The following is an 11,537-nucleotide window of genomic DNA, read 5'->3' on the forward strand; positions in this document are numbered from 1 at the left end:
TTCCAGTAATCTTGTCTCTTTCTCTGCCAGTAAGTAAATTGATCAAATGCTGTTGATGCATGATAGTGGGAAAAGTTAAAGATCTCTGGTTGGCAGTCTCAGCCTTTGCATCAAGGTCTCATAGATGGAGTGGCATGGTGTGTTAAATAAACATAAATAAATTAAAATAGAATCTATTTGTAAGATGAACGTAATGTAATCAAAACCTTTTAAAATACGTACAGTATTTTGACAATGACTGTTTATTAGGTTCTTCAAAGTAACAACTTGACTTTGTAGTTTGCCTTACTGGGACCTTGTTTTAAAAAAAGACATTATTCAGAAGTCAGGTTCTTCTGAGAATATGATTTGTAACATCCCAAAAGGCTGCTGTCAAATGAAAGGGTGAGATGGGGAAGGGAAGAATTTTTATCAAGTTTTACCAAGACTCTAAACCAATTAAACTAGCATGAATACTTCCTTGAGACAGTGTTCTGTTCACCTGTTTTTCACTTGCACGTTACCAACTAAAAGGCACTACATTTGAAGTCAAATTTTATTGCAGTTCAACAAGAGATGAAATTTGACCTAAATTGTACAATAAGCCCTTGAGCTAAGTTTCCTTCTTGAAGTACAGTTGATACTTACCAATTTGTGAGCTGGCACAGGCAGGATGCAGGAACAAGCACATCTAGGGAATCTCCACAGCAGCACCTGTGGGCAGAGGCATGCAAGCAGGGACACAGGCACCATGCTTCTTGGTCCTTGCTGGTCAGGAAAAGGAGAAGAAAGAAAAGATCTTGGGTCTGCTGCTTTTGTATAGATCGGGGGATTTTTGCAGGCCTACCTTTCCATGGTGCTTTGATCTTTCACACAGCAGGTCAGGAATCTTGATGTTTGATAAGGTGCCTCTGAGTTTCTCACAGGCCTGTGTTACCTAAGTTCAGGCATTCTACCTGTCAAGCACACAGAGCTAAACAATTAGTGTGATATATGTATTTTTTGGCACCCCAGCTGCAAGTCATTTGAGTATGCTTACAATCCTCCATGCCAATCTTCCATTGTATTCCCATAATGAGTAACTATTGTCAACTAGTAACAGCAGGTACTTTCTTGTAAGCAGTGGTAAAATACTGAGCCACCTTTTGCATAGCAGGCATTTTTAGTTTTGTCAGAAAACACAGTAAGTAGAACAAAGCTTATAGGTAGGGTAGACTTTATTACATTGTTAACAACAAAAGAAAGATCACACTTGCTGGTTTAATAGCATATTAAAATGTTCCTGTTCATGGCTCCCCATTGCCCCATTTCCTGCCCCTTTTTAAAATTATTTCTTCAGAAATATCACCTACCTCTTTTTCCAGAAGCAATGTGAGCACATTTGTAACTTGTGTGTGAAATCTGCTGCTTGCACTTTGGGCCAGAAGGATAGCATGTGTGTCTGAGGCTTGTCTCTATTTTCCTACTTTCTTCTCTTCTTCTACATTGGACCAAATGATCTGATAGGATTGCCCACAAAACTGCCTTACCTGATCATCAAACTACTGCTAGAGAAAGTAACGGCTGCAAAAAGAAAAAAGCTGAAAGCCATGGTAGTGTGAACTGAGAGATGCCATTTAAAAGATTTAAAATGCATACAGTCAAATCAAATGCTGTTACAGTACTATTGGCAATGTGACAAGCAGGATGGCTAGTTTTGTAACATATGTGGTCTGCCTAATTCTTGGTTCAGTGCCTGCATAATAAAATAACCACCTCAATTTAGAGCTGAGTTGTGTCTGTCCTTCCTGTGTTTCATATATGAATGGATACTGCTATTGGGATCTAACATTTCAGTTACTTCCTCATTGTAGCATTGCAAAATACTCATGCTGTAGAAGGTACAGTATTTATACAGCATGTTACAAACTGCTTAGCACAAACTCTTCAGAGGTGTAGATGTCATACATAACTTGTGCTTGTGACAGTAATTTCTAACTCCAGATGTTTCCTCCTTAGTTTTTGCTGCCTTTGCTAGATGTATTTCAGAATATGGACAGAAAACTTGCATCCAAATAAGCTGAGCTAAATATAAATAATCTGCCCAACTAACCTGAATACAACATCCCTAATGTAGTGTTAAGTAAGTAAATGTAGGATTGTGTTTGGGCAGGTAAATTAAACAAGTACAGGGACTGTTCTGCAAACTTTTCCTTTCACTATACACATGCACAGCCTCACTAAAATCAGAGCATGGTTGTATGGGATTAGCATTTGGATAACTGACATCTTAATCTTTTAATTTGTGATGCATAGGTATAAGTGAAGTAATGCTTTGTTGTGTTTCAGCATAGCAGGTAATGGACAACTGATTGACAACCCCCTATGCAGTATCTGGAACTGTCTCAAACTGGAGCTGGGGTCCACAGACAGCACTGTGAAATTCATGTCCAGTATTCTTTTTCAGCAATTTGTGCATTCCTGCAGCTGCATGTGAACAGGTCTGCAGAAACCAAGCAGGCTTTCCCTGTTAGAGGGGCAAAAGCTAACCACTCCTTGCAAACCCCTGTAGATTTAGCATTGTGAAGTTCAGGTATGTGGCACTGTGACAGAAACTTAAGAAAGAGCAAATTGCAACGGTTCTGTCCAGCTAATTACAAAAGCCTGTGGTTCTGTGTTGGGGAAAATAAATCAAGTATCAGATGGAGCCAATGAAAAGTTTCCTGGGAGTCTTGCAACCTTCCTTTTCCAAAGAAAAAGCAAGCAGTAAGAGTTTAGACGGAAAGAAAGCCATAAGAAGTTGTATTCCGAAAATTTCACCCGCACTTTCCAGTGAAAGTAATGGTTTCTTGGTTTCTACTTGTTTATTGGGAGGGACATATTCTGCAATCTTTTTTGGCTCTTATCTGTCCCCTTCAAGATGGAGCAAGGTGGAGGCAAACTCCCTCCTCTTCTGAGATTGTGAGAGAAATGCAGATGCTTGGCATTATCTTCAGATCAGCACTCTGATAAAACGTGTATGTTTAACATCTTACTGTGTTCATACTCATACTGCCAGCTGCCCTTGGAAACAGAAGTTTTTAATGAACACGAGGTCTGCAAAACATGACTAGTTTTTGGTCCTGATAATTTCTAGTTAATGTGAAGGCTAGAACAGTGAAAGTACAGAGGTGTTTTAAGGGAAGGATGTAAGTGGGAATTACAGCCTTCAAGCACAATCTATTAGGACATAACAGACTAAGGTACTGAACTCTGGTTAGTGAAAACCACCTGTTCTCAGGTGATTAATGGCATGTTAATTTAAACGGTTGGGTTGTTGTCCTTTCAGCATCATTTGTACTGTTTTGCTTTAAGTAAAGGGCAAATATATTAAAAGGTTAAGGGAAGAAAATACTCCTGTCATGGGAGCAAAGAGTGAGAAATACACTGACCTAATCTGAAGAATCATGAACTGCCTCTAAGTAGGAACATACTGTTTTGTTTAGAAAAGACTTTCAAAGCCCAAGGTGTTTACATAGACTTCCCTAAGAGAGAATGATTTTTAAGTGTTGAGTACAATTTTCTGTTAGTGCCAGCCACTTTGTGAGCATGCTATAACTGCTTGCAAGCGGATATGAGAATTAGAGTCTAGCCCTTTTGGAAATCAAACTTTAAAATGCTGCAAAATTTTTATTTTTTTATTTGAAGGTCTGATCACATTGGTTTCTGACAGGATGCAGCTGCTTTCCCATCACTGTATAGTGTCATGATGTAGTTTCAGTTTTTTCAAACTGAGCATATATCTATTTAATAATGGGTATTTTTTACAACCTCTTTGTTCATAGAATGGTGTATTGGGAAAATATGAACACTTCATTAAAAGCAGCGGTACCACAAGAGGGTGCCATTTCTTTGATTTTCCTAGCTACTAAACTTTTAGAGACAAGTTACTTGGCCTGAAGAGGTGCCTAGTCTCTGAAATCTGAGGGTGTTAAGAATCAGCCTGACATGCCTGTCTCTTGTACTTTGCATCTGAGTCTTATGCTTGTACCTTGGCGCTCAGACTAAACAGGCTCTCGAGTGAGTGCAAACATTTTTTTCTAGTGCTGCTGTAACATACAGCAGCAGACTAAAACTGGCAACTGCCTTGTTTTCTCCCTCCAGGTCATGAACAAACAGAAAAAGACCACTTCTGGTGGTGTGCATGTGTCATCCCATACTGAATCCAAAGCACAGCAGGATACTAGATACTAGGAAGAAAAATTAGCTCTATCCTACCTGAAACCAGGACATGTGTTAATGTTTACAGTCCCAAATTTGTATCTAAAAATGCCCACTCAGTCAGATGATGCCCATTTATTGCACTGAGCTAAGCACAGTAGTTTGTGTAGTAAACCACAAAGCCTTCTACTCACAAAATGAGACCCAAGACAACCATTTTCCAGCTAGTTATCTAGGTGAAAATTACACTTGCATTGGGTTTGTGTGTGTGGCAGGGTTTTTTGGTAGCAGAGAAGGGGGCTAGAGCAGTGGCCCCTGTGAGAAGCTTCTTGAAGCTCCCCCAGCTCCAAGACCTGACCAAGGCCAGGTCAATTAGTGATGGTGCCTGCACCTCCGTGATAATGTATTTAAGAAGGGGAACCTGAGAGGACAAATTGGAGTTGTGAAGGGGAGTTGTGTGGAAGTTACGAGGACGCCTATGTGAACACCGAGGTCAGTGGAAGAGAGGGAGGTGCAGCGGTGGAGAGCCGCCCCGCATCCCGTGGTGAGATGGCAGGGCCGCCCCCCTGCCACCCAGGGGGCTCTACAGTGGACCAGATGCTGACCTGCAGCCTGTGGAGGGCCCCACACCAGAGCAGGCTGCTGCATTTAAAAGAGGCTGGGACTCAGGGAAAAAAGCAGCCCCAGTGTTGTAGTTTGGTGATGGGAGGATTGCAGCATGTGGGGGTGGCCCACACTGGAGCAGCATGGGAACAACTGCATCCTGTGGGAAGGACTCACGCCAGAGAAAGTTTATGGAGGACCCTTGCCCATGAGAGGGGAGCCACGTAGAGCAATGGAAGAATGTGTGGAAGTTCCCCCCTGCTCTCTGAGGTAGAAGAAATGGCAAACTGACAGCACCCCCCATTCCCTGCCTGTTGCACTGCTGTGGCGAAGACAGATCTGGAGCAGAGCTGAGCCTAGGAAGAAGGGAGACGTGGGTGAAGGTGTTTTTACGATGTGGGGGAGGAGTTTGTAGAATGCTTCTCATTGTTCCACTGTTGTTTTTGTTAGTGTTTGAATTAAAGTGATGTTCTTTTTTAAATTCCTCTAAGGAATCTGTCTTTTGGCCATAACCGTAATAGGTGGGCCACCCCTCTCTGTTCTTATCTTCTTCCCAAGCCTTTTACTTCATTTTCTCCTTCCCATTCCTAATGGGGAAGGGATGAGTGAACAGCTACATGAAGCTCAGTTGCCCTCTGGGCTCAAACCACAACAATTAGAAATAGTTTGATCTCGAGCTTTAAAGCAGTTGTATGAACACCTATCCCTAAGCATATATTGGACTAGTCATTGGCTGAGGTAGAAGACTAAAGCATACCAGAACACACAAGTGAAAAAGGCCCCACCTGTGGAAGATGTTAAGTTTTTCTAAAAGAAAAAAACATCTATCATTCTTGTATTCAGTATCTTAGATCACTAGCTGACTCATCCTTCACTGCACTTCATTAATGGGTATGCTTCGTACACAAAAGATTCAAGTTTGGAGCCAATATGATGCCAATTCTACTTTATTTCTAAGGATTTCCACACAATTATATTTTGTATATTGCCTCACCACAACTACCTTATTTCTTGAGTTTGGTATTCATTGCCTACAACAGAGGTTCATAAAAGCTCTCATGAGGGCACATGTGCTTTTGTGAAGTTAGCAAGAACACCAACACAGAAGCTACAACTTGTTGAAAATCTGGCAGTGAGGCATTGGCAGTATCAGGCACAGAACATCATGCGTATTCTTGCCTGAAATGTATTGTTTCTAACAGAACTGTAAGTTATTTCATCACCTAACAGTAGATGTGCCAATATCCCTGTCTGACATAGTAATTAAAATGAAGTTTGTGACCCTTGGCAGGATTTTCAAAAGCAGGCTCTTCCTAAAATGGGAGTTTTAACTTCAGATGGTGAAGGGTTCAAGGAGTTGACTGTTTTTGATAATTTCATCTTATATGTCTTTTACAGAGCTGTGATAAAGCCACCAGGAGGAGTATACCAGCTCTTAATATTGCAACTCATTTAAATAGTGGCAAAAATAAGTTGGTTTAATAGTCAATAGAATAATTAAAATGCTGTTTCAAATCTTTGATATGCTTAAAGGAATTTCTGTACATGTAATTCAGAAACCTAGTCCAGAAGAGCCTCACCCTGAAAAATGGCACTCTCAATCTCCAGTACTATTTCAGGGAGAGATTTTTCTAGACTGACAGTAATAAAGTTTTCTGGTGTGCTAGGAGGCTCCAGAGTATCAAACTGAGACTTGAGAAGCTCAGGCGGCATAAAATGCTCTCTCTTCTCCAGGCGGCTAGCAATGATGTTGAAAGGCCCATCCAAATGAACAAAGAGGATCTTCAGTTCCACTTCTCCTGGTTGCTCTGGCTGGTTGCCTTCAATTGCAGATGCTCCACTAACTAACACACGCCGATACATCTTCTTCAGTGCAGAACAGGCCAGAACAGCAGCTTGTCTAAATGACTCTTCCCTACCAAAAAGAAAAAACAAACCAAACCAAACAAACATCCACATGTGCTATAATAAAATGGCTCAGTAGTTATGCTGAACAAGGTAGACAAGCCCTGGATCCTTGGGAGTAGTGGCATTTTTTTGTAATTTTGACAGGATTTTGAAAACAAATTTCTGATGCAGGTAAAGGTATGATTTGAAAGTGAGGTCAGGCTTGCTATCCTCCTGATAAAATCTCAATCTTGGAGACCTTCTTTATTAGCCATTGTTCTTTCCTAAATTAAATTCACTTCTAGCACAAGGAAGTGTCACGATCATTTCCTTAATTGCTGAAAACAGCAGCAACTGAATATCCATACAAACTCCCACCCATTATATATAAAATTACTATACTAATCTGTCTATAGAGAGCAAGTGGCTGCTGAACTGTAGAGTTCTGTTCTTAAATACATACATATGTATACTTCTAACACCTGTTTTCACTCTCAGATTTAACCATGTTTTGTTTGCTGTAACCATACTCCTTGACAGCACAGCATATATGCCCACTTCAAGTTAAACAAGGGATTGGATGAAGGTAAATTAATGCCTTGCACATGTATTTTTTACGGGTAAGGTTTCTTAAAGTAAAGCAGGCATTAAACCATGGGTGCCTCTGTTTCACTGACAAGCAAATATAGAATTAGTTCAGTCACTGCAGAAGAGTAACTAAAATGCCTGCCTAAGAAAATACATTCTTACTGGAAGCGTGGGAAAAGCAAAACAGCAAAAAATCTGTAAAACACACATTTCCTTGACACATGGTGCCTGGAACAAACACAGGACGAGATGGAGATCCAGTGATTTGTGTTGCTGTGGCGCCAAGGAGAAATGTGGAGCAAGGTGGAGGCTGCACGGTCCTGTTTTTACTTATCTCAAGGACAGATGTATCTCCTGCTCCTCTCCTTCTCTCAAGGACTGTTTTGCAGTACTCCACCAACCTTGTCTCTCTTTCATCCTCACACCAAGGAATGTGCTGTGCTGTTACTCAAGAAACAACGGCTTGACCACAGTCTCACCCACTCTACTCACACATACATACTTAGATAAATACTACCCCGAGTTTGTATCTAACTTGGAGGGACGATAATCTGATACCAAATCAGAGGGACAGATCAATAGGTTTGTGCACCTTGCGCCCCCCCCCCAAGGATGCCTTTTGGTAAAATTTGAGCCCTTGGCTATGCCGAGTGCTTACCTGGGAATTAAGTGTGTGCAATTGCAATCGTTTTTTCTTTTGTGTGTGGTGCTATATAGCCAAGCTGCAGTTTGTGCATTTATCACAGGCAATCTTAAAGAATCTGCAGATTTTGCATGAGAATAAACCGTACTACTTGTAAATCTGACTGCTTCTCTTGAGTGCAACCAGATCTACAGCATACGGGCTGTTTGTGCATCTGGCATCAGGCCTATAGTTATGGCCATAATTGGCATACTTGTTAAGAGGTAAGTCCAGCCACCCCTGGCCCCTCTAGTTTCTGAGGACTGGCTAGAACGCAAGGGGATTCATCTCTTACCAAATCAGTTCATCACCTTAAATGCAGCAATTCTGTAAACAAAGTAAAATCAGGTATAAACCTATTTAAAAATCATGCTATGATCATCAGATTTTGGTTCACTGAGAAATAAGAACTTAAAATACCTACAATTATCACCTAGGTAAGCCAATGACAGTCTCAGCTACTCATAAGTACTAGTAATTAAACACTGGTATTAGTGTCTTTTAAAGTATACTTTATTTTGCAAAGTTTCTTTAGATGGGCAGTGGCCTTGAGCTAGCAGGTAACAAAGCAATGTACCCAGCATGAAAATTTAGACAAATTTCTCATTGAATTTCTCATGCTCCAATGATGTTTTCACCTGACGCACACAAGCAAGCAATGACCTCGTGTAAATCCAGGCCAAACAGTCCCTGCTCTCTCAGCCTTTCCTCCTTTGGGAGATGCTCCAGTCCCTTTGCCATCTTCATGGCCCTTTGTTGGACGCTCTCCAGGCTCTCTCATAAAGGGGAACCCAGAACTGGACACAGCACTCCACGTGTGGCCTCACCAGTGCCAAGGACAGGGGAAGGATCACCTCCCTCGATCTTCTGGCAATAACTGTGTCTAATTCAGTCCAGAGTATCGCTGGTCTGCCTTCCAGAAGAGCATGTTGCTGGCTCATATTCAACTTGGGTGTCCACCACAGGCCCCCCCCCCGACATTTTCTGCAAAGCTGCTTTCCAGCTGGGTGACCCCTATTTATGTACTGGTGCCTGTGGTTCTTCCTCCCCAGAGGCAAGACTTTCTTAAACTTCATGAGGTTCCTGCCAGCCCGTGAAAGGTCCCTCTGGATCAGCCACTTCTCCCAGTTTGCTGTCATCTGCAAACTTGCTGAGGGTACACCCTGCCCCAGCATCCTGCTCATTAAAGAAAATGTTAAACAGGACAGGACAGCTATTGACTCCTGGGGTACACCACTCGTTACTGGCGTCCAGCTAGACTTCGTGTCACTGATCAACACCCTCTGTGCCTGGCTGTTCATCCAGTTTTCAATACACCTCACCATCTGCTCATCCAGTCCTTACTTCCATCAGGTTCTCTATGTGTATGCTAAGGCAGATGGTGTCAAGCAAACTTGACACCATGGTCTTACTCAAACTAACAGTATTTTACAAAATTTTATCCTACTGTCATTATCAGTGTATTCTGTGGTTATGTCTTTTGTAAGTAGCTAATGTCAGGCTTATTACTGAAGTGGATCCTTGAAATTATTTTTACACAGACAGTAGAAAAACAACTATCATTGGCAACAATTTTTGCAATGCTATTATGCAGGGATCATCTCACCCTCAGCAATTATGATGACAGCTCACTTTACTGAAAATAGAATGCCTTTACTACCCACAGAATGTTTTTACACTACTACATACATTTCTGATTTGGAATGCAATGGAGAAAAATACTTTTGTTACTTCTTTTGTCTTTACCCCAAACTCCTTAAAGCTAGATGTTCTCTTACCTCCTTAGTACATCATGCAATGCACAAAGCCAGGGAATCCTGTCCTAGAAAGAAAAGAAGGTAGTTCAAAATTGTTTATGAGATTGATTTGAAACAATCTTTTCTAACATCTAGAGCATGTGACTATAAATTAAAGTTAGCATTAAACGATACAGCAAGTTGAGTTTTGATTCTTCTTCTTCCTAATGTAGATTTGCTACCACTGCCTGAAGGCTAATGAGAAGTGCCAGGCATGTTATCAATAAAATGTTTTTAGTGGAATAGTACTTCTTATATTACAGATATCTACAAGTATCTGGTGATCATAGTATGTATTAATGTGTAGCATGCACCTCAAACTTTTGAAAGACAGTCAACCTCCTTCTTGCTTCTATTACACAATTCACATGTACAGCCTGAATTGTTATTTCTTTTTCTTTTCACCTTGGGCATACACACACAATGCTTTGGATCAAAGTTGAGGTTTTCAGAAACAGACAGATATAAATTTAGTTAGCTGCAGTAACTGAATTATATCATTCTTATGTCAGTAGCAATCAGAAGTAAATGTAATCATAGCCACAGTTTTGCAACACTTTTGCTCAGTAGTTTGGCAAACACAACATGAGTGACTGCTCAGCTTCTAGTTACAGTCTTACTCAAAACTTTAAGCTCCTACTTTTGTCATACCTAGTGGGCACTAAACAATTGCTCCCATTTCATCTTTCAACACTGTTACTTCTGGATGAGCACAATAAAGACAACAATTTTTTGTTATCATCATTATAGAATAACTTTCCACTGGCATTCAAGATAGCCCTCACAGTTTTGCATCTCCAGTGTTTCAGAAGAGATGCTTCCTTCTTGCTGGGCACCGTATGGTTTAGTCATTCAATTGTGCAGTGTTGCTTTACACAACATACTGATTTGTATGAATTTCCAACCGCTAGTGAAAGATTAAAGCCTTTAACAAGAATCTATTTTTTTTTCAGTCTATAGAGAGTGCTTTGAAGAGCTCCCTAGTTCAGCTTCATGCTTCTAGAGATTTACTATCATCTTGTAACTTTTCTAATTTACTCAAGTCTCTGAACTTTTTTTATAAAACTAAACGATCATTTTTATCTGTTTAGGCTGAACAGCAGGCTGAAGGGAAAGAAGCACATGCGAAGTGAGAGCATATAAAACAGAAGACTGTGGAATAATCTCTGCAGTAACTGAAAGTGATGAAATGTATTTCAGTAAAGGTATCTTGTCTGTGTTTATGTATTTAACTCAAAGAAGCAGCATGTAGGCTAGAGCTGCAACCCTCTTATATGGATGTGACAAATCCTGGATCGGCATCAAACCCCTTGTGAGCTACCAAGCACACTTTGATGAACTACTCTTTTATGCAGAATCCTTTATAACACAAAAGCCTCCATCCTCTTCTGAACTGCAGACCTATACATTCAGCCTATGCTTACAGTCAGCCTAGCCTACATAAAACACAATCTTCTTTAACATGATAAGCCAGAAGTTAAGAGACAAACGTGCCGATGTCTGTTCTTTCAGGGTTATACAAGATACCTCATCATTTAGCGGTATCCCTTCTGCCATCTTCTTCTTATTCTCCAGAGAATGATAATCGTCGGCATCATAGAATCTCCATCCCAGCTGAGGAAAAAAAACACCATGCAAACATAGGGATCATTCAGCCAAATCAGGTGATCTAGTAAGAATTTCAGAATTTACAAAGACGACACCACTGTACGAATCACCACTTGAGTCATGACGATTAGCGAAAATCACAAAGTTAGCTTAGTAGCAGCAGCCGCCGACACACCGCGGCACGAAGCAGACGGCGGCGCGCAGGCTACACCCCG

The 11,537-nt window shown here is 40.9% G+C and overlaps 1 protein-coding gene across 1 annotated transcript; it reads right to left on the bottom strand.

Moving 5' to 3' along the window:
• Nucleotides 1–5,690: 5,690 nt before the first annotated feature.
• IDNK (IDNK, gluconokinase) lies at nucleotides 5,691–11,410 on the bottom strand. The gene is made up of 3 exons (XM_026866257.1): nucleotides 11,242–11,410; nucleotides 9,697–9,740; nucleotides 5,691–6,676 (listed from the first exon to the last, which is right to left on the bottom strand). The coding sequence occupies exons 1-3, from the start codon at nucleotides 11,269–11,271 to the stop codon at nucleotides 6,322–6,324; spliced, it is 429 nt and encodes a 142-aa protein (XP_026722058.1). The 5' UTR covers nucleotides 11,272–11,410; the 3' UTR covers nucleotides 5,691–6,321.
• Between the last annotated feature and the right edge of the window lie 127 nt (nucleotides 11,411–11,537).

This window comes from Athene cunicularia (genome assembly GCF_003259725.1).
Source record: "Athene cunicularia isolate RWA chromosome Z unlocalized genomic scaffold, athCun1 chrZ_part2, whole genome shotgun sequence".
Taxonomy (NCBI): Eukaryota; Metazoa; Chordata; class Aves; order Strigiformes; family Strigidae; genus Athene; species Athene cunicularia.

Excerpts from the sequence above, each read along its gene's own strand:
- IDNK (XM_026866257.1), bottom strand. The coding sequence starts at position 11,271 with ATGGCAGAAGGGATACCGCTAAATGATGAG. Across the intron at positions 9,741-11,241 it reads GGATACCGCTAAATGATGAG|GACAGGATTCCCTGGCTTTG; the intron begins GTATCTTGTATA and ends TTTTCTTTCTAG. Across the intron at positions 6,677-9,696 it reads TTGCATGATGTACTAAGGAG|GGAAGAGTCATTTAGACAAG; the intron begins GTAAGAGAACAT and ends TCTTTTTGGTAG.